We start from the raw sequence: 23,228 nt of genomic DNA on the forward strand, positions 1-23,228 counted from the left end.
TTTTTTTTTTTTTTTTTTTTTTTTTTTTGAGAAGGAGTTTTGCTCTTGTTACCCAGGCTGGAGTGCAATGGTGCAACTTCGGTTCACTGCAACCTCCGCCTCCCGGGTTCAAGCAATTCTCCTGCCTCAGCCTCCCGAGTAGCAGGAACCACAGGCACACACCACCACGCCCGGCTAATTTTTTGTATTTTTAGTAGAGACAGGGTTTTACCATGTTGGTCAGGCTGGTCTCGGACTCCAGACCTCAGGTGATCTGCCCGCCTCTGCCTCCCAAAATGCTGGGATTACAGGCACGAGCCACCGCGCCCGGCCATCATGTGCTTATTTTTAAAGTCAGGTGGATGACATCATTCCCCCAGAGTTGTGTTCCTCATTGGCAACAAAACAAAACCAAAAAACCCTAGGACTTGATTCATTAGAAGCGTTAATCGATTTTCACCACACTAAAATGAAGGCATAAGTCAGTCTGTGCTGTCGTGAAATTCCAAGGAGATTTGGAAGTAAGATCATTATTTACTGGTCTTTTAGAATAGACCAAAACAAAAAAAGACTTTTAAAAAATGAGGGCTGCGCCTGCAGACTCTGGCAGGACCCTGGGCTGCTCTGGGGGACGCATGCCAGGGGCAGCCGCCGACTTGATTCACAGTGATTCTGGTTTGCCTGTTTCTCTGTGTGGCCTCAAGGCGGGGGCATGCCCAGCAGTGGGCATGACTACACCTTGTAGTTCAGCTCCGCGTTCATCTGGGTGTACATCTCATAGATGACATCGATGGTGGCCGTGTAGTTGACTAGGAAGAGACGGATCTTCTCCAGGCACTCCTCCTCTGTCACATTCTGCCCCTTGGAGAGTGCTTTCAGGAAGTCGGACTTATAGGGGGCTGCATACAGAGCTGCCTTGAGACGGGCAAGAAGGGAGGTAGGCACAGCGTTAGCAGGGGCAGAGAAGCCAGGCCAGCAGACAGGGTTCCGGGAGGGTCTCCCCTGGGTCCGTGCTGGACAGGGGGCTGTGCTATTTGAGGTGTTGGAATGGAAAGGAAAAGGGAGGTATATTTTGAGAGACAGCAGGAGGGACATCAGCTTTGGGGACAGACAGACCTGGGTGCAAATGCCAGTTTGGGCCACCAACGAGCTGTGAGCCTTGAGCAAGTCACTTAGCCTCTCTGAGCTTCAGTTTCCTCATCTGCAAAATGGGGATAATGGCTCCCACCTAATCGGGGTTTTTTTTGTTTTGTTTTGTTTTCTGAAATGGAGTTTCACTTTTGTTGCCCGGGCTGGAGTGCAATGGCGCGATCTCAGCCTCCCGGGCTCAAGCAATTCTGCCTCAGCCTCCCGAGTAGCCGGGATTACAGGTACCACCACACCCAGCTAATTTTTTGTATTTTTATTACTTGAGGTGGGATTTCTCGATGTTGGTCAGGCTGGTCTCAAACTCCCGACCTCAGGCGATCCGCCCACCTCAGCCTCCCAAAGTGCTGGGATTACAGGCGTGAGCCACTGCGCCGGGTCATTCGGGTTGCTTTTATAAGGATTAAGGGGGTTGTACAAAGTGCTCAGCATAGCACCAGGCATACGGTAGGTGCTCAGCACAACACCAGGCACACAGTAGGCGTTCAACACGGTTGGGTCTTTTCCCTCTGGGTTCCCTGCTCTGCAAAAGGTGAACTACTCCTTGGGAAAACCCTTTCTTTTCTTTCTTTTGTAATGTCATTTTCATATGCAAAACACATTCAGAAAAACCCACTCTCTGAGCTGGGGAGAAGACTGCTAATCTGTGCTGTGGTCTCTTTTTTGTCCTTTGGGGGGCGATACTTCTCTAAATTTCATGGTTGCTCTGATACTTGAAAAGTGCAGAGGGTTAGAAATTCACAGAATTTCAAAGCCAGAAGAAAAAAGGTGCAACTGGATAAAAAGCGTAGGCTAGCCAGACACGGTGCCTCATCATGCCTGTAATCTCAGCACTTTGGGAGGCTGAGGCGGTGGATCACAAGGTCAGGAGTTCAAAACCAGCCTGGCCAATATGATGAAACCCATCTCTACTAAAAATACAAAAATTAGCTGGGCGTAGTGGCACACGCCTGCAGTCCCAGCTACTCGGGAGGCTGAGGCAGGAGAATCGCTTGAACCTGGGAGGCAGAGGATGCAGTTAGCCAAGATCACACCACTGCACTCCGGCCTAGGTGACAGAGCGAGACTTTGTCTCACCAAAAAAAAAAAAAAAAAAAAAAGCTTAGGCTATGAGTTTGATAGGCTGAGAAAAGTATAAATATTCTTTTTTGTGTGTGTGTGAGACAAAGTCTTGTTCTGTCACCCAGGCTGGAGTGCAGTGGCCCAATCTCAGCTCACTGCAACCTCCATCTCCCAGGTTCAAGCGATTCTCCTTCCTCAGCCTCCCAAGTAGCTGGGACTACAGAAGACCACAACCATGCCTGACTAATTTTTTGTATTTTTAATAGAGACAGGGTTTCACCATGTTGGCCAGGCTGGTCTTCAACTACTGACCTCAGGTGATCCACCTGCCTTAGCCTTCCAAAGTGCTGGGATTACAGGCGTGAGCCACCGCACCCAACCAAATACTAACTATTCCTTCATAATAAAAGTAGTAATAGCTGGGCTGGCGGCTCATGTCTGTCATCCTCGCACTTTGGGAGGCTGAGATAAGAGAATTGCTTTAAGCTCAGGAGTTCAAGACCAGGTAGGGCAATATGGTGAAAGCTCATCTCTACAAAAAATACAAAAATTAGCTAGGCATTGGTGGCTCACACCTGTAGTCCCAGCTACTCAGGAGACTAAGGCTGGAGAATCGCTTGAGCCTGGAAGTGGAGCTTACAGTGAGCTAAGACTGCACCATTGCACTCTAGCCTAGGCGACAGAGTGAGACCCTGTCTCAAAATAATAATAATAATAATAGTAATAATAATAACAATAGCTTTGATGTCTGAGTGTAAACCATGTGAACCAGGTGTCAAGCACTTTATACTGATGAATTCATTTAATCATCACAATGACTGTTTGAGTAGGGCTTTTTTTATACCCATTTGAAAGATGAGGATATCGAGGCTCAGGGAAGTAGGATCGCAGCCCCCCATTTTTGTGTTGTGTGACCTGGTCTGAGCGTCAATGTCCTTATCTGGGAAATGGAGGTGAGAACCGTGCCCACCTTGTGGTGCATTTGTGAAGATTACAAATCATGGGCAGCTGCCCTTGGCCGGGTACAAAGAACACACTGTTATTATTGGGGTGGTTTGAGAATTTGTAGGGGCACTGCACTGTGGAGCTCTCGAGGGGCCATGGGAATGAGCCTGTTTCCAGCTCTGCCAGGGTGGACAGCCCAGGGACTGCCATGCATCTCAGCCTATGACCAGCTCTTCCTCTCTGGAACCATACTGGCTTCTGCCCCAGGCTGCCTGCAGCCTGTACCCCACAGGAACACTGAACAGGGCCCGTCAGCCCCTCGTTCTCATGGCCACCAGGGTGGGCAGGCAGAGGGAGCTGCAGCAGAAAGAGTGGCTAGAACAGGCTGGGCAGGGACACGCAGGTGACATGAGGGCCACAAGCAGCAGGTGATGGGCATGGCGCAGGGCAGCCAGAGGGCCTTCGGATGTCTCCTGAGCAGAGCTCTCAGGCCAGTGACCAACCCTGGGGCCCTCAGCTAATCAGGCAGGTGCTGCAGCCTCACTTCTAGGAGCCCTGGCCAGTGTCACCCCAACACAAGCTACCAAGAACCCAAAGGGCCTTTCAGCAGATGCTCCCAGAGAGATGGGGCCCATTTTTCCCCACATGCCCGAGGTGGGGATCTAGGCTAAATCTGGGGGCTGTCATGCTGGGTCCCCATCAACCTGGGGTCCACCTGGGCCTTCCCCATGGTTTCTCTTGTTGCCCCCCCCATCAGGCCTCACAGGCCAAGGCCCCAAAGAGAAACACCATGGGGTATCTACAGTGACACCTGCCATGGCCGTGAATGGGGCAGGCCAAGGGCACAGGAGGGGAAGCTCTCAGTATACCAGCCTCACCCAAATTAACGGGGGAGCCCTTCCTGAGCCCAAGGGTGCAAACGCAGCCTCGCAGGCCAGGAGGCCTCGGCCAAGCAGCGGCAGAGCAGGGAGCAGAACCTGTGTGGTCCTTTGGGGCTGGCAGGCGTGGCTCACCTGGAAGATCTTCTGCACGATCCAGCCATGGTACTTCTTGAGAGCCATCTCATAGGCCTTGGTGGCGTTGACACGGATGAGGTTGGGGTGGTTCTCGTCCCGCTCCCCATCGCAGATGCTCTGGAGGAAGACCTGGATGAAACGGAGGCCCCTATGGCCCAGGGAGGAGGTTCGTTAGGACCTGCACAGTTCTGCTGTGAAGACCCTGATGGACTCTGAATTAGGCACCTACTGTGAGCCAGGAACATGTACACCCCAGCAGGAGTGATTATTCCCTAATCATCTTCCCTTCTGCTTACAAGTAACGTGACCACTTGGCTTCATTCACTATCTCCCAAGCACCTTCTCTCCTCCAGGCCTGGTGCTGGCCTGTGACATCGGTCCCACTGACTGGAAGATCCATGAGGGATGGGTCTGGGGCTGCCTTGTCCATTTCTGTGTCCACGTGACCCCCACAGTCTGGCACAGGGTAGGCAGCCATCAGTGCTTAAGGAATGAAGCCACAGCACTGGCCCTCAAAGGGCTCACAGACCACAGACTGTGGACACACTGGGCACACTGCTGAGACTGGCCCCACATGCCCTGGGCTCCCCACCTCCACTTCCAGCCCTCAGCATCTTTCTAAATCTGCTTCGTTGCCCCTGTGCCTGAGACCTCCCCGGGCATCCTCCAATGGCCACCCAAGCCTTTCCTCGAGGGGTAGGGTAAAGTTTCATGAGCCAGGAGAAGTGGATGGGGCACAGCAAGGAGTCCACGTCAAACATCTCACCAGGGCCCACCCCTTAGCACCGATGATCTCATCTCTTGCTTCCCTCAGGCCCGTGAGGCTGAGCTTGGTATGATCAGATCATTTCACAGAAGAAAGCATTGAGGGTCCCCTAGAAAGGCTCAGTCACAGGCCAGAAGGTGAACCCATATCTCCAGGTGGATAGTGAAAAAAGGAAAAAAAAAAAAAAAAAATGTGAACCTGCCTGCCTCAGCCCCCAGGCAGGCTCTTTCCTTTGCTGCCCCTCGCTCTCACTGGAGTCAGCAGGTGAGCTGCTCTGCTCCCCCTGCAGTGGGGTAGGGATTGAGTCAGGGTGGGGTGCTCTAAGGGACAGAAGTGCTGGGCTTGAGGGCTGAAGAATCTGTAGCTGGTAGAGAACAGCATAGGTTCAAACCAGCCCATAGGATATATTTGCGCAAATTAGATAGAGCTCCTCCTCAAGGCCAGGCAAGATGGCTCACACCTGTAATCCCAACACTTTGGGAGCTAAGGTGCGCGGATCACTTGAGGCCAGAAGTTTGAGACCAGACTGGCCAACAATGGTGAAGCCCTGTCTCTACTAAAAATACAAATATTAGGCTGGGCGCAGTGGCTCACGCCTGTAATCCCAACACTTTGGAAGGCCAAGATGGGTGGATCATGAGGTCAAGAGATTGAGACCATCCTGGCCAAGATGGTGAAACCCCGTCTCTACTAAAAATACAAAAGTTAGCTGGGCATGGTGGTGCGTGCCTGCAGTCACAGCTACTCAGGAGGCTAAGGCAGGAGAATTGCTTGAACCCAGGAAGCAAAGGTGGCAGTGAGCTGAGATTGTGCCATTGCACTCCAGCCTGGTGACAAAGTGAGACTCTCTCAAAAAAAAAAAAAATTAAACAGGCATGGTGGTGCACACCTGTAATCCAAGCTACTCAGGAGGCTGAAGCACAAAAATTGCTTGAATCCAAGAGGTGGAGGCTGCAGTGAGCTGAGACTGCACCACGCACTCTAGCCTGGGCAACAAAGCGAGATTGTGTCTAAAAATAAAAAATAAAAATAAAAGAACTCCTTCTCAAGATGGTATAATTTTACCAAGAAACTGTCATGACATACAAACCCACTTTGTACGCGTGACCAGCCCTAAACAGGATACCTCTGTGCAGTACGCAACTTGCACAACTGTGCTAGATGACATGGACACGTGATGTGGCCTCAAGAAGTGCCAGTGGCCTCCTCTGTGAGATGCGAATAGCTACCACACCTAACTCACAGCATATGAAACCCAACCAGGCGTATAAAGAGCTTAGCACAATGCCCAGATGGTGGTATGTGCTCACTCATATGCTCTGATGGGACTGGAACCAGGAAGCATCACTGTCAGCCAGACCCTGGCCCTCGGGAGGCCTTTTCCCAGCCATTAACCGGCATCACACTGGAAGGGCTGGGGAGTGACCTTCCCAGCCTGAAATGACACCACGGAAGTGATGAGTTTGCTTTCCCTCCTTTGCAGCCCAGAGCCCGGGCCTTGCCACCTGAGCCTGTCACCTTTTCAGCCACATCAGCGCCAGTGTGGCCCCTACTTTGGGCCACTCTGCTCCATACATTTCTTTCTCCACCTCCAGGATGTTCTGCAGGGTCCGGAACTTGGCTGGATTGGTGTCATACACCGCTTTGATTTTCTGAAATGGAGCACACAGGATTTCCCCTTGGGTAAGTTGCCCCCACAGACATCCGGCCCGCATGCTGGGTGAAGAGCACCCCACCGGCATCTCCCGCTCCTTCCTGTGCTCCAGGAGCAGCAGGGACAACACTTATAACTACGACTGTCCGCGTGAACCAGGATTTGCCAAGTGCTTTACAGGCACTGCCTTATATGATCCCAGTGGCAACCCTGATGTTGCTGTCATTATCCCATTTTACAGGCAGAAACACTGAGGCTCACAGAGGGGCACAGACTTGCCCAAGGTCACACAGTTGGTACAGAATCCATGTTCTCCAGCTGCTACTGACACTGCCTCAGACACCAAGCATCTGAAGTTCTGCTTTGGTGGACAAGTGGAAATAGGTTCCGAGGATTCAGACGTCCAGGAACGAAGGCCTCTGAGATGCAGCCGGCTAGGCCTGGGTCTGAATCCCAGCTCTGCCACTAACTTGCTTGTGACCTTAAGTGAGTCCTTCAACCCCTCTGAGTCTCAGCTTCCTCATCTGTAAAAAGGGGATAACACAGGACCAGCCTCAAAGGGCTGGGATGGAGAAATGAGACCATGCAGCATGTCCCAAGCCCTTGGCTGGGCCCCACGTGGATTCTCACAGGCAGGGAGGGAGTCTATGGCTGGGGAGATGACATCAGGAACTACCAGGATTGGAGAAGGGGAGGGCCAGATGCATGCTGACTGTGGACTTAAGGGCTTACTTATTTGGTGGGGATAGATGAAAAACCAGCAGGTTCTTTCTCAGGGTCAACACTTTAATTAGACTTTGGTCCCAGTCAGGCTAGACCGTGGAGGAGGGCCAAGAACATCGAGCCCAAATCGGACAAGCTTGGGGCCCATCTTCCATGTTTCCCTCCCCTTCCTCGGGCTGGGAAGCTTGCAGCTGAGACCATGGTGCTGGGAACCCAGGTGGGCTTAGATTCCTGATGCAAGTCCTGGGCTGTGGCTGCCCGGCCAGGTACGTACCGTGATGTTGCCGCTTATGTCTGCCTTAATGGGAGTAAACACTGGGGACCCAAGGCAATCTAGGGACAAAATGAGAAGAGAGATTGAGATTTCCTTTAATCACTTGAACCTGGAAGGCAGAGGTTGCAGCGAGCCGAGATCGTGCCACCTGTCACCCAGGCACTGCACTCCCGCCTGGGTGACAGAGCAGGACTCCATCTCAGAAAAAGAAAGAAAAAGAGATTCCCAGCAAAAGTGATTTGTCAGGGCCATGGGGACATGGGGGGTGGGTCACGTAGTGTGTCCCAGGGAGAGCTGAGTTGTTCTGGGTGTTACTGAGGCAGCATGGGCTTGCATGCAGCCCCCAGCTCAGTTCTCTGAGCTTCCTGTTTCCTACCTGGCAAATGAGGCCACAGCACCAATCACAGAGGTGTGATGAGGATGGCTTGAAATAAATAATCCAAGGTTAAGATGCACATTTGGTTCATCTCTGGAATCAGAATGGCATTTTTGGGGGGGTTTTCTTGAGATAGGATCTCGATCTGTCACTCAGGCTGGAGTGCGGTGGTATGATAGCTCACCACAGCCTCAACTTCCTAGGTTCAAGTGATCCTCCCGCCTCAGCCTCTGGAGTACTGGAGTAGCTGGGACTACAGGCATGCACCACCATACCCAGCTAATGAAAAAAAATTTTTTGGCCTGGAGCTGTGGCTCATGCCTGTAATCCTAGCACTTTGGGAGGCTGAGGCGGGCAGATCACTTGAAGTCAGGAGTTCAAGACCAGCTTGGTCAATATGGTGAAATCCTGTCTCTACTAAATATACAGAAATTAGCTGGATGTGGTAGTGCGCGCCTGTAGTCCCAGCTACTCAGGAGGCTGAGGTAGGAGAACTGCTTGAACCCAGGAAGTGGAGACTGCAGTGAGCAAGAGATCACGCCATTGCCCTGCAGCCTGGTGACATAGGGAGACTCTGTCTCAAATCTTGACGATCATCACAGAGCTTGATGATCAGGACCCCGTGTAGACCTAAACTGTCTTTGTTTTTAATAAAAGTTTTTTTTTAAAGTGCTTAACTCTTAAAATAGAAAAAAGCTCAGAATAAGGATATAATGAAAATTTGTCTCTTGTAAGGTGTCTGTGATTGAATTTAAAAAAAAAATTTGTCCAGAGCTGTACAATGTGGTTTTTTTAATTGTATAAAACATTTAATTTATGGGTCTTTTGGGGAAATTAGATGCATCACCACTATATTAGAACTGAGCCATTAGTTTTGTAGCTTCATCAATATTAACTAGTTTATTTTCATGATGCTGCTGAGGAATCAGTTCTTTCTGCAGAGATTAAGGAGAAAGGCCTTCTGAGAGTGTGCAAATCTCTCTTGTACATTTATTAGATTAGTGCAAAAGTGATTGCGGTTTTTGAATACAAACGCTTCGTCTACTCTGCTGACTTTTTCATCATTCGTAGTGTTTATCTTCTTAAGATTAGAGGTAACTGGTTTGGCTTTGTTCTTAGCCTTGAAGTGTTTTTGGCTGGCAGTGTGAAATACACTCTTGGACTTCTGCCCTCTTAATTTGTTCAGCCATTGTCTTCAATAGTAGTGTGAAGCTTAAGCTTGCTCCAGGTGACGCCATCTGCATGCACCTATGTGTGCTTTTAAAGACAGGGTCCTTTGGCAAGTAACAGTGAAGAAAGGTAAATAAATAAAATAAAGACAGGGTCTTGTTCTGGCACTCAAGCTGGAGTACAGTGGTGAGATCACAGCTCACTGCAGGCTTCAACACCTGGACTTGAGCGAGCCTCCCGCCTCAGCCTCCCCAAATGCTGGGATTTCAGGCACACACCATCACACCCAGTAGGGTGTTCTTAAATGGAGGCGTTTTCCTTTCTTCATGGGTCATAATATATCGGAGTGTCGTATAAGTAACACCTTGGAGTTGATAAAATGTAGACTTAGAAACTGCCTGGCAGTTCCTGGAAGGGCTGGGATCTGCTAAAATGTGAGCAGCCTGCTGCCTGCCACTCCTCGTCTCCCTCTTTTGTCACCTCCATGGCAGGCTGTCACAGGACATCTCGCTCCTTCCATGAAGGAAGTATGCAGGTTCTTTACTGAGCGGGCTCGATGTAGACTTCACTTTCGAGCCTGAAGACAGACTGCTGGGTTTCTGAGACATCTCATTGTCCTTGTTCCAGTCCAGAAAAGTGAGCTTTCTAAGCCTGCCACAGAACACAGGTGAAAAAGACCCCAGAGCAAGCTAGAGGCGAGTGCCAGCCCCATGGGAGTGAAATGCCAATGCCCAGGAGGCCAGACAGGGGCCTCAGTGTGTGCACCAGTCGACTGCATGAGGCAAGAGGGCTAGGGGAGGAACTTCCTTCAGCCGAATTCCACCAAAGGAGACCCTGCACACCTGGCCAGCCATCTAGAACATTCTAATTGCAGCTATGAAAAGAGGCGCGTGAGAGAAACAGCATTAAACATTTAAGGAAACACCCCACAGTCCAATGGAAAGAAGGTAGGCTAGGGTTTCAGACAGATGGGGTGTGAATCCTGCATGACCACTCCTCAGCTGAGCAGGTCTCCTCGCCTCTATGTGCCTCAGTTTCCTCACATGTCAAATGGCGCAATAATAGTACTTATTTCATATGCTTCTTTAAGAAATTAAAAATAAGGCACCGAACACATGTAGCAGTGCCTGGCGAGTGGTGAGCACTTAGTACCTGGACTTCAATAATATCGTTACTAGAGTCAGGCGCTGTGACCCAGCAAATGACATTATCATGGAAGCCACAGGGTCCTCCAGAACCTCCACTGAATGAGACCCATCCTTGACCTGCAACCCTGCCACTTCCTCTGAGCTCCCCCGTGAGGCCCTGCTACGGCCAGGGCTCCCACCTTCCCCTGCTGCAAGCTCTGGGCATGCTGTCCTCACACTGGACTCACACAGTTGCTGAGAGCAGTCTTCTCTCAGCAACTGAGCCTCTTTCCAATATCTGCAAAGGCAAATCTCCCAGCAAGGGGCCATGCTGAAGCCTTCCCTAGGGTGGCCACATCAGAGGCCACATTGGAGGTCATGTCACTTGTTAGCCTGGAAGGTGTTTTCCTTCCAGCACTGCTACCACTGCCTCTCTGGAAAGACCATGCATTCTTGAATTACATAATAACCCCGGAGCCAAGATCTTCCACCCCCCCCTCACCCCAGCCAATGACTACAGTGCCACCAGGGGGTGCCAATTCCAACCCTCATGGGAGGGCAGAGGAGGCAGGCAGGTGCCATGGATGGAACACATGGGGACTGGCAAAACCCATTTGGAGGTATGGCTGCTTCTCAGATCCAGCTGATGGCTTTACATCCTCCTCTCCCAAAATGTATAATGAGCCAGATGTGGGCATGTACCTGTAGTCCCAGCTACTCAGGAGGCTGAGGTGGGAGGACTGCTCAAGCCCAGGAGTTCAAGGCTGCAGTGAGCTATGATTGTATCACTGCACTCCAGCCTGCGCAACGGAGTGAGATCCCATCTCTAAAAAAATTTAAAATATAGGTCGGGTGCGGTGGCTCACGCCTGTAATCCAGCACTTTGGGAGGCCGACACGGGCAGATCACCTGAGGTTAGGAGTTCGAGACCAGCCTGACCAACATGGTGAAACTCTGTCTTTACTAAAAATACAAAAATTAGCCAGGCGTGGTGGCGCATGCCTGTAATCCCAGCCACTTGGGAGGCTGAGGCAGAAGAATCACTTGAAACCAGGAGGCGAAGGTTGCAGTGAGCCAAGATCACACCATTGCACTCCAGCCTGGGCAACAAGAGTGAAACTCTTGTCTCAAAAAACAAATAAATAAAAATAAAAAAATATCATGTCCAAAGGCTTACATTAGACTGATGGACAGATGGGTAGATATATGGATATATAGGTATAGTAAAATATTAATCTAGGTAGTAGGTGTACGAGTACAAGTTGCTGTAAAATTCTTTCAACTTTGCTACACGTTTGAATTTTCTCATAGAAAATATTGGAAAAAGTAATGTCAGGTTTTTTTTGCTCATAAAAGTCCTATTTCTTTCTTCTACTTTTTCTTCCAAGTACATTTCTATGTTACAGTGACGATAGTCACGTGTGTAACACCTTTTTCTTTTTTAAAGCAACAGTCTTCCCACCAGACTTGAGCTCAGAAGAGGGCAGAGATCAGGTTCCCTGCTGTGCCCCAAGCACCCAGCTGGTGCCTGACCCCAGTCGATACTTGTATGACATCTGTGGAATGAATGAATGAATGCAGGAAGGAATGAATGTATGAATGAATGAATGAACTGTGGGAAATGTGGGATCTGTCAGTGATTTCCCAGCCAGCCTCTCCATCTCTACACCCTCTCATGGTTCAGACTGCCCCAATGCACTGGTTTTAAGCACCTGTCCAACCCGGATGGCAGAGGATACACGAAGGGACTTGGGGCTCAGTTCCCCTACTTATAAAATGGAAATCCTTCTAGGATGTTCCTCTGCAGGGCTGCTGTGAGAGGTGTCACGCGTGCAAAGCGAGGGCCTGAAGCACTGACTGTGATTGTTTTTACTGCCACTGGCTGGCTTTCAACCAAAGCTTTCCAGTGAAGAGATGATGGCAGGGCTTGATGACAGATAATCACTGACCATGGGTGGCTTATTGGCTTTTCTCAATGACTTGGGTCATTCAACATGCATTTCAGAGACACAGAAAAATGTTCTACAGTGTCCTTGTGCGGTTCTGAGCGGCCCTGCCCTGGTGGCAGGGAGAAAGGCTTTTTGTTTTGTGTTCGCCTGACCGTGCGCTTCAAGGGTCACGAGGCCGCTGTGGTCAGCAGGAGCTGGGCCCAACAGCAGCTGTCATTGTGTGTGAGGCCACTGCACAGGCCCAGAGCTCCTGCTCAACAGTGGGGGAGGAATGTGTTGCCGCCAGTGCACTTCTGGGGCTGGGAGCCCAGAAGAGAGGGGAGGCGAGGCAGGGGCTGGGAACGCTGCCGGCATGGCAGGAGAGGCAGCTCTGCATGCATCTCTGTGTTATGTAAACACGCATGCTGAAGTTAATCTGGAAGCATCTGGAAGTGGGCTGCCTATGATTAGCAGTGGCATCAAGCGGGGCAGTGGCACTGAAGCAGTGGCATCCACAGTCCTGGGTTTGAATCTCAGCTCTGGTGTGAGTTTGGCCAAGTGACTTAACCACTCCAGGTTCAGGACCTTTGGTTTCTACAGCCCAGAAGTGCTGTGCAAACAGGAAGTGCTCTGTATATTGTTGGGCTGAAGCCTGTTTCAACATCACCCACCCAAGGCTCTGGGCTTATGTTTGCCTTTGGTGCAGTCCAAGGACATCAAGTCACAGAGAAGACACATGACCTGCCAGGGTTACACGTGGAGTGCCAGCAATTCAGACACAACTCCAGAGCCAAGGCTGCTTCCACTACACCCTTAACCTTTCTGTCTAGAATGCTGCCATTCTTTGAACTCAGAAAATAGGTAATCAGATGATTTTAATTCTCAAGCATGTAGTGGCTTTTCTAATAGTTTATTTACTTATTTATTTGACAGAGTCCCAGTCTGTCGCCCAGGCTGGAGTGTAGTGGCCCGATCTAGGTTCACTGCAACCTCCCCATCCCGGGTTCAAGTGATTCTCCTGCCTCAGCTCCCCAGTAGCTGGGATCACAGGCATAAGCCACCACACCTAGTCTCTAATAGTTTAAATTCAAGCCTGCGCCCACTCTGAATAGAGTATGACATGTTTCTACCAGGCTCTGGAGCCTTCCCTTTCCTACAGAATGCAGCCCTAACCCCAAATTACCCTTCTTGTTTGACCAGTTTTGCAGTTACCCCAAACTTGTTTTTTTTAATTGTCAGCAAACAGGCTCTTTGAAATGCCACCCAGAACCTGTCTGCCTGGAGGGAGGGAGGGGACTTGGAGGGTTCTCTAGTTCATGATCTTAACTCCAGGGAGAAAGGAAGCTGTCTTTTTTAACCATTTTTATTTTTTATTATTACTTTTTTTTACTTTCTTTTTTTTTTTTAATAGAGATGGAGTCAGGCCAGGCATGGTGGCTCACGCCTATAATGCCAGTACTTTGGGAGGCCGAGGCAGGAGGATCACCTGAGGTTGGGACTTCAAGACCAGCCTGGCCAACATGGTGAAACCCCATCTCTATTAAAAATACAAAAATTAGCTGGGCATGGTGGTGCACATCTGTAATGCCAGCTACTTGGGAGGGTGAGGCAAAAGAATCACTTCAACCTGGGAGGCAGAGGTTGCAGTGAGCTGAGATCGTGCCACTGCACTCCAGCCTGGGTGACAGAGTGAGACTCTGTCTGAAAAAAAAAAAAATAGAGACAGGGTCTTATTATTTTGTCCAGGCCAGTCTCAAATGCCTGGGCTCAAGTGAACCACCTGCCTTGGCCTCCCAAAGTGCTGGGATTACAGTGGTGAGCCGCCATGCCTGGTCTGAAGCTGTCTTTAAAAAAAGAAAAATCAGATACAGTCCCACCATCTTCTTTCACAGAACCCACTAGAATGAGCAGATTCCAAATACAGTAAAGCTTTGGTTATCTGGAACAGCTGGCAAACGGCCCCTTCTGTTTAATGGAGAAGGCGCACTACTCAGAAGATGCAAGGAAAGAAACCAATAAATCTAATTATAAAAAACAGAAACCTCCTATATAGGGAAGAGGAGAAATCCCACCACCAACCAAAGCCAAACGATTTGGGCGGCAGAGAGTAGAGAGACTGTGCAACAAGCGTAACAGAAAAAAGGCTAATATCTCTAATATGTAAAGAGCTCTTACAAATCAATAAGAAAAAACAACAGCCCTATAGAACAATGGGCAATCCACAATGGAAATGAAAAGATGCTTAATCTAAATAATAAAAAACTAAAAACAGTGGACTATTTTCCATCTACCTGTTTTTTTTTTTTTTAAAGAGACAGAGCCTTGCTATATCGGCCAGGCTGGAGTGCAGTGGCTATTCACAGGTACAATCCCTCTACTGATCAGCATGGGAATTCTGACCTGCTGTTTCTGACCTGGGCCAGTTCACCCCTCTTTAGGCAACCTGGTGGTCCCCTTTGCAAGGAGGTCACCATATGGAGGCCAAACTTAGTGCAGACACCCAATCAGTGTAGCACACTACAGCCAAGAAATCCTGGGCTCAAGTGATCTTCCTGCCTCAGCTTCCTGAGGAGCTGGGACTACAGGTGTGCGCCACTGTGTCTGGCTTTCAAAATGAATACACCAACAATGTTCTAGTTCAGCATCCTCTATGGAACTCATCAAAATATAACACAAATGTCACTGCTTTCATAGTGGAAGCCATTTGTAATTTTCTAAACAGAGCCATCATCAAAAATATGAGTTATGAGCCGGGCGCGGTGGCTCAAGCCTGTAATCCCAGCACTTTGGGAGGCCGAGGCGGGTGGATCGCGAGGTCAAGAGATCGAGACCATCCTGGTCAACACGGTGAAACCCCGTCTCTACTAAAAATACAAAAAATTAGCTGGGCATGGTCGCGCGTGCCTGTAATCCCAGCTACTCAGGAGGCTGAGGCAGGAGAATTGCCTGAACCCAGGAGGCGGAGGTTGCGGTGAGCTGAGATGGCGCCATTGCACTCCAGCCTGGGTAACGAGAGCGAAACTCCGTCCCAAAAAAAAAAAAAAAAAAAAAAAATATGAGTTATGATACAGACATGGCGGAGAAATGTCACTGGTCCCCTCAAGCTTCACTAAATGATAGATGGTGTGCCTTCAGGGTTTTTTAGGACAGCTGGACAGCTTTGCGTTTTGTTTTTTTTGAGATAGGGTCTCACTGTGTTGCCCAGGCTGGAGTGCAGTGGCACAATCATGGCTCATTGCAGCCTGGAACTCCTCCTGGGCTCAAGCAATCCTCCTACCTCAGCCTCCAGAGTAATTGGGACTATAGGCATGCACCACCATGCTGGGCTAATTTTTTAAATTTTTGTAGAAACTGGGTCTCACTACACTATTGCCCAGGCTGCTCTTGAACTCCCAAAGTGCTAGGATTACAGGCATGAGCCGCCATGCCCAGCCAACTTTGTGTATTTTTCTAAAACTCCTATTGATGGTTGACAGCTACTTCCTGCAGTGCTTCAATTATTATTATTTTTTTTTGAGACCGAGTCTCATTCTGTAGCCCAAGCTGGAGAGCAGTGGCATAGTCTCAGCTCACTGCAACCTCTGTCTCCCGGGCGCAAGCGACTGTCCTGCCTCAGCCTCCAAAGTAACTGGGACTACAGGTGCGCCCCATCATGCCTGGCTAATTTTTTGTATTTTAGTAGAGATGGGGTTTCACCATGTTGCCCAGGGTAGTCTTGAACTCCTAAGCTCAGGCGATCTGCCCACCTCAGCCTCCCAAAGTGCTGGGATTACAGGCATAAGCTACCATGCCCAGCTGAATCCTTTTAGATACTTATAAACCAAATAGCCACCAGAATCAGAATTGCTTGCAAAAAGGAGACATGCACCAAGGAGGGGTTTCATGCATCACCTCTGACAATTCTGACTAGATAAGGGCCGTCTGGGGCTTCCTGCCTGGGTCTCTGCCACAGTTCAGACGGTGACATTGCCCAGAAAGCAGAATTCCCTGTAAGCCAGCAGTGACCACAGAGAATCATACTAATTTCTTTTTTTTTTTTTTTGAGATGGGGTCTCATTGTGTCACCCAGGCTGGAGTGTACTGGCACAATCACGGCTCACTGCAGCTTTGACTACCCAGGCTCAAGTGATCCTCCAGCCTCAGCCTCTGGAGTAGCTGGGACTACAGACACACGTCACCATGCCCAGCTAATTTTTTTGTTTTTAATTTTTTGTAGAGATGGGGTCTCACTTTGTTGCCCAGGCTCATCTTGAACTCCCGGCCTCAAGTGATCCTCCCACCTTGGCCTCCCAAAGCACTAGGATTACAGGCGGGAGCCACTGCGCCCGACCTCATTTCCTCTTTTTCTGGTCTCAAGAGAGTTGGACAGTACTGGTCGTTATACTCTTAGCAAGACCACAGTCTGTATCTGGAAATTTCCATCCAAGCTGCCTCTCCATGCCTGCCTCTTCAAACAGCCATCTCAGCTGGGCGCGGTGGCTCAAGCCTGTAATCCCAGCACTTTGGGAGGCCGAGGCAGGTGGATCATGATGTCAAGAGATCGAGACCATCCTGGTCAACATGGTGAAACCCCGTCTCTACTAAAAATACAAAACATTAGCTGGGCATGGTGGTACGTGCCTGTAATCCCAGCTACTCAGGAGGCTGAGGCAGGAGAATTGCCTGAACCCAGAGGCAGAGGTTGCGGTGAGCTGAGATCGCACCATTGCACTCCAGCCTGGGTAACGTGAGTGAAACTCCGTCTCAAAAAAAAAAAAAAAAGAAAAGAAACAGCCATCTCTTACGACATGGGGAAGTTCCCGTTCCTGACGTTGAGTAACAAGGTGACCACATTGCCCTGCCCTGGCCCACTCTCTCATTTCATCTCAGGAACAATGTTTAGGAACAAGAAAGCACTCCTTAAGATGCACAGCTTGCTTCACTGTCAGACTGTGTGATTCAGGACAGAACACACCTAGCCCAATTCCCAAACAATTATTTCTAGAAAGAAAGAACAGGATGCCTGAGTCGTGATGCTACAAGCCTCGGGTGGGGAGGTTCCATTTCAAATTCAGTGTTTTTTATAGCTGGATAATAAAGTTCAGTTGTTAAACAGATGAGGCAGATTAACCTTATAGGTCCTGGGTCACAAGGATCATAATATAAGACACTCAAATTACAGCTGATGGAGATGAATCATTTATTAATCTGGGGGTGCAGGTTGCCACAGCTCAGTTTGCAATAAGACCTATTTTTAAGGATACTGAACCTTGAGGTTACCTACATTCCTAAAATGGATTCCTGCTCTGAGTCTACTGTCTAAAGGAAAGAATGTTTACAAAACAATTCAAAACATTGCTTTAAAAACCTCCCCCCAGGGCCGGGTGCCTTGGCCTCTGGCTGTAATCCCAGCACTTTGGGATTACAGGCCGAGGTGGGTGGATCACTTAAGGCCAGGAGTTCAAAATCAGCCCGGCCTACATAGTGTAAACCCATCTCTACTAAAAATACAAAAATTATGGCCGGGTGCGGTGGCTCAAGCTTGTAATCCCAGCACTTTGGGAGGCCGAGGCGGGTGGATCACGAGGTCAAGAGATCGAGACCATCCTGGTCAACATGGTGAAACCCCGTCTCTACTAAAACTACAAAAAATTAGCTGGGCATGGTGGTGCGTGCCTGTAATCCCAGCTACTCAGGAGGCTGAGGCAGGAGAATTGCCTGAACCCAGGAGGCGGAGGTTGCGGTGAGCCGAGATCGCGCCATCGCACTCCAGCCTGGGTAACATGAGTGAAACTCCGTCTCAAAAAAAAAAAAACAAAACAAAACAAACAAAAAAAAAAAAATACAAAAATTAGCCAGGCATGTTGGTGTGCACGTAATCCCAGATTTTTAGGAGGCTGAGGCAGGAGAATCACTTGAACCCAGGAGGCAGAGGTTGCAGTGAGCTGAGATCATGCCACTACATTCCAGCCTGAGCGACAGAGTGAGACTCTGCCTCAAAAAAACAAAACAAAACAAAAACCTCGCCCCCATGACATGCCAACTCTTTGTCCCATAATTTCTCCCTATTCAGGAAAAACCAGTCTTGAACTAAGAATGATGCAGTTGGGAAAACCATTTTTCTTAATTGCTGTATGGCCTGGGAGAAATGAGTTAACCTCTCCAAACTGGTTTCCTCATTTTTATTTTATTTATTTGTTTGTTTATTTTTCTTGCCCAGGTTGGAGTGCAGCGGCGTGATATTGGCTCACTGCAATCTCCGGCTCCCGGGTTCAAGCAATTCTCCTGCCTCAGCCTCTGAAGCCTCCAGATTAGAGGTGTGAGCCACCACACCTGGCTAATTTTTGTATTTTTAGTAAAGACAATGTTTCACCATGTTGGCCAGGTTGGTCTCAAACTCCTGACCTCAAGAGATCTGCCCACCTGGGCCTCCCAAAGTGCTGGGGTTACAGGTGTGAGCCAACACACCCAGCAAGTTTCCCCATTTTTAAAATAAGGCTCATAACAGACCCTTCTTCAAAGGGTTGCTGTGAGACTTAAATGAAGTTGTATAAATAAAGGCCTCAGCATAGTTTCTGGTACCTAGTAATTGTTCAGTGAAAAAGTATCAGGCCAGCCACAGTGGCTCACACCTGTAATCCCAGCACTTTGGGAGGCTAAGGCAGACAGATGACTTGAGGTCAGGAGTTCGAGACCAGCCTGGCCAACATGGCAAAACCCCATCTCTACTAAAAATAAAAAATTAACTGGGTGTGGTGGCAAGCGCCTGTAATCCCAGCTACTTGGGAGGCTGAGGTAGGAGAATTGCTTGAACCCAGGAGGTGGAGGTTGCAGTGAGCTGAGATCATGCCACTTGCACTCGAGCCTGGGAGACAGAGCAAGACTCCGATCCCAAAACATACAAACAAAATTAGCCGGGCATGGTGGCGTGTGCCTGTGATCCCAGGTACTCAGGAGGCTGAGGTAGGAGAATCTCTTGAACCTGGGGTGGGATGGGATGGGGGGGTGGAGGTTGCAGTGAGCCAAGATGATGCCACTGCACTCCAGCCTTGGTGACAGAGCAAGACTCCGCTCAAAAAAAAAAAAAAAAGCCAAGAAAGAAAAAGAAGATATTATCATTTATGCTTATTATTATAAATTACGTCATCACCTTTCCCATCAAAGTTTTTCTTTTGAGAGGAAATCCAGAAAACAATTATTCCAATGATAAAGAAACCAAAGCAGAAGGAGAAAGGGAGGGAGGGAGGAGGGAGAAAAAGAATTATTGACTCATTGACTGATTGCTACGGGTAAAATTAGCAGAAATCTCCCCATCATAAAATAATGACTTCAAATATATTCCAGGCCATTAAGACAGAGATCTCAGAAGGGAATGAAGTAAGGAACTTGGAGGAACAGCAGGGCAGAAAATGAATCATTTCTGAACACAGGGAAGTATGAGTCGACTGCCTAACTGCCAGCGTGGAAAGCAGAGGTTTCTAGAAGACCCTGGAGAGAGGGCTGATTCACTGCAATGACTCTGAAAAACTCAGATACAGTTAATACTATAAGAAGAACCACAAAAAAAGCCTCCATACAAGAATCACTGTAAGAATGTAATAAAAGAAGTTAACATTCACTCTGGCAGGTTTTACCAAAACGGTGAAACCTAAAACTAGAACCCAACATTTCCATTCTTTTTTTTTTTTGAGAGGGAATCTCGCTGTGTCCCAGGCTGGAGTGCAATGGCATGAACTAGACTCACTGCAACCTCTACCTCCTAGGTTCAAGTGATTCTCCTGCCTCAGCCTTCCAAGTAGCTGGGATTACAGGCTTGCGCCACCACACTCAGCTAATTTTTTTTTGTATTTTTAGTAGAGACAGTATTTCACCATGTGGGCCAGGCTGGTCTCAAATGCCTGACCTCATGATCCGCCCACCTCAGATTTCCAAAGTGCTGGGATTACAGGTGTGAGCCAACGTGCCTGGACTGAACATTTCCATTCTAAGAAGCTCATTGAAATGATTGAATTGTCATGCCAGCCAGGAAGTTTCTATCATTTCCCCTCCTCCCATAGAAGAGGGCTTGTAACATCTGCCCGTTTCCTAAAGTGGTGCTGGTCTCCCCTGTTACCGGGCTGGACCTGCTGCAAAATTAGCCGAGCTTGGTGGCGCGTGCCTGTAATCCCGGATAGTCAGGAGGTTGAAGCAGAAGAATCGCTTTAACCCAGGAGGCAGAGGTTGTGGTGAGCTGAGGTCACGCCACTGCACCCAGGCCTGGGCAACAAGAGCAAAACTCAGTCCCCCCCCGAAAAAAAAAAAAGAGTTACTGCCTAATTTGATGCTTGATCCTGAGAGCCACTCAAAACAGACGACACTAGCTATGTTCTTGGTCATGCATTATATTTTACAAAGCCCTTTGTCACGAATTCCTCCTGTTTCTTTTCATATGGATATAGGCTGGGTGCCTACGCTGCAGAAGCCCATCGCTGGGTCCTGGGAGGGTCTGGCTTCTGACTCAAGGGATTCAGTGGAGGGCTGTCCCTCCAAGCAGCAGAGGAGAGGTAGATGAGTTAGCAAGCCACGGTAGTCTCTCCCTTCCTACTCAATCCTCTTCCTTTGGCAGCAGAGAAGCCAGACCTCAGGCGTTGACCTCAAGGGCCAGATTTTTCTGAACACAAAGATCTAATCACCACCATCCCAGGATAGGGTGGGCGGGTGCCACTGGTCTGTATGTACTCTGCCTGTGGCCTTTGGACATTATAAAGGAGGCTGCTGGAGGAATTGTCAGCCTTTAAGCAGCCGTGCAGCTGGCTCGGTGCCCTGGTAGTCGTTCACCAAGTCAGCCACTGGTTTTGGTGCCCCTGCCTGGAGTCACATCTTTGCACAGATAGGACGACGGTCCTGGACCTTTAGGAAATGGGCCTTTCTGGCCAGGTGGAATCAAGAATGGGACCCACCAGCATGGCCCCAGCACACAGCAAATGCTCTTGAAGGCTAAGAAAGCATCTCACTACTTGCAAATGCACCTCCAAAGTTGGCCGGCAGTTTCAAAATTGTAACAGCCATTGTGGCAAGTGTCTATCTGGCTTCTTCCCTCAGCAAGACCTTACTTGATTCATCTTCTCGGGGTCCCTCCCAAGCACACAATCTAAATCCCACTCCTTTAGAATCCAGCTCTCAACAGTCAATCAAAATGGTAACTCACCTGCTATATTAGAAGGGTTAATACAGCTTGTCTTTCTTAGGATATTCTACACCAAGTTTGTACAACCCGCAGCCTGCAGGCTGCACGCAGCCGGGGACAGCTTTGAATGTGGCCCAACGCCAATTCGTAAGCTTTCTTAAAACATGAGATTTGAGATTGTTTTTTTTTTTTAGCTCATCAGCTATCATTAGCATTAGTGTATTTTATATGTGGCCAAGACAATTCTTCCAATGTGGCCCTGGGAATCCAAAAGACTGGACACCCCTGTTCTATATAAAACCAGAAATAAACATGTATTAGCGTTAACTTTAAATTTTTTTTTTTTTTTTTTTTGAGACGGGGTTTCGCTCTTGTTACCCAGGCTGGAGTGCAATGGCGCGATCTCGGCTCACCGCAACCTCCGCCTCCTGGGTTCAGGCACTTCTCCTGCCTCAACCTCCTGAGTAGCTGGGATTACAGGCACGCGCCACCATGCCCAGCTGATTTTTTGTATTTTTAGTAGAGACGGGGTTTCACCATGTTGACCAGGATGGTCTCGATCTCTTGACCTCGTGATCCACCCGCCTCGGCCTCCCAAAGTGGTGGGATTATAGGCGTGAGCCACCGCGCCCGGCCTCTAAATTTTTAAAAAAAGCAAAAAACATTGCAAGGCTGTGGTGGGTGGTCCCAAATCTCAGAGGATACTTATTGCAGTAGGGGAACTTCTAACTCATGGATCAAGGGGTATAGGTGGGGCTGCTTGCCAGTTAGCTTGATATCCCAGTTAAAGGAAACGCCAGAGCTGAGTGTGGTGGTACACGCCTATAATCCCAAATACTCAAGAGGCTGAGGCAGGAGATCACCTGAGCCCGGGAGTTAGAGGCTGCAGTGAGCTATGATCACCCCACAGCGTGCTGGTCTAGGCAACAGAGCAAGACCTCGTCTCTGAAAAAACACACATGAGGCTGAGCACAGTGGCTCACACCTGTAATCCCAGCACTTTGAGAGGCCAAGGTGGCCAGATCATGAGGTCAGGAGTTCCAGACCAGCCTGGCCAACATAGTGAAACCCTGTCTCTACTAAAAATACAAAAATTAGCCAGGCATGGTGGCACACGCCTGTAGTCCCAACTACAAGGGAGACAGAGGCAGGAGAATCGCTTTAATCCAAAAGGCAGAGGTTGCAGCGAGCAGAGATTCACCATTGCACTCCAGCCTGGGCAACAGAGGGAGACTCCGTCTCAAAACCCCCCACCCCACACACACACAAACACACACACATGCACGCACGCACGCATGCACACAAAAAAAACAAACAGCTAACTTGTTTGGGGATCTTCCCACAAGATGACTTCCACACCCCAGTCATTTTCTAATTTACATTCAAATAATCAGGAGTTATGGACCAGCTTGGGGGGCTGTTTAGAAGTTACATACCTCAGAGCAAACCTGCATGTCTGGTCTGTGGCACCCATGCCACTTGTCATGTGGGCAAGTCACCATGGTGCCAGCAGAACCACTGGATTTCCTCAAGTGGCCAGCCAGACTGGCTCCACTTGGCAATTTCTCCTTTACCAGAGAGGAAGCCAGGACATCAGGCAGGCATGACAGCAAGAGCATTGCATAAGGAGTCCGGAGGCCCGAGTTCTAGTCTGGCTCTACTGGTCACTCACTGGCTGTGTGAACCCAGGCAAGTCACCTAACCTCTCTGGTCTTGGTTTCTTTGGCTGTAAAACAAGATAAATCTGTGATTCTAGGCTGCCACTGTCCCCCCACCCACAAAAATGGAACAAGTCTTGAACCAAAAGTGATAGAAAACCACTCTTTCTGGATTCACTCTAGAACTATTTAATGACTGCCAGATACCTAGAAGGCCAGATTCCACAGACATCCCTTTAATTAAGGTAAGAGGCATGAA

At 49.1% G+C, this 23,228-nt stretch overlaps 1 protein-coding gene across 1 annotated transcript in view; it reads right to left on the minus strand.

The window, feature by feature from the left end:
• Nucleotides 1-187: 187 nt before the first annotated feature.
• The window catches only part of GLTP (glycolipid transfer protein), a 30,301-nt gene continuing 7,260 nt past the window's right edge, over nt 188-23,228 (minus strand). The window contains exons 2-5 of the mRNA XM_032301189.1: nt 7,566-7,624; nt 6,433-6,566; nt 4,146-4,296; nt 188-894 (exon numbers count right to left, since the gene is read on the minus strand). Of these exons, the coding sequence (XP_032157080.1) occupies nt 712-894; nt 4,146-4,296; nt 6,433-6,566; nt 7,566-7,624 (527 nt within the window). The 3' untranslated portion in view covers nt 188-711. The remainder of the gene's footprint in view (nt 895-4,145; nt 4,297-6,432; nt 6,567-7,565; nt 7,625-23,228) is intronic.

Source organism: Sapajus apella, unplaced genomic scaffold (genome assembly GCF_009761245.1).
Source record: "Sapajus apella isolate SASKATOON/1434 unplaced genomic scaffold, GSC_monkey_1.0 scaffold2, whole genome shotgun sequence".
Taxonomy (NCBI): domain Eukaryota; kingdom Metazoa; phylum Chordata; class Mammalia; order Primates; family Cebidae; genus Sapajus; species Sapajus apella.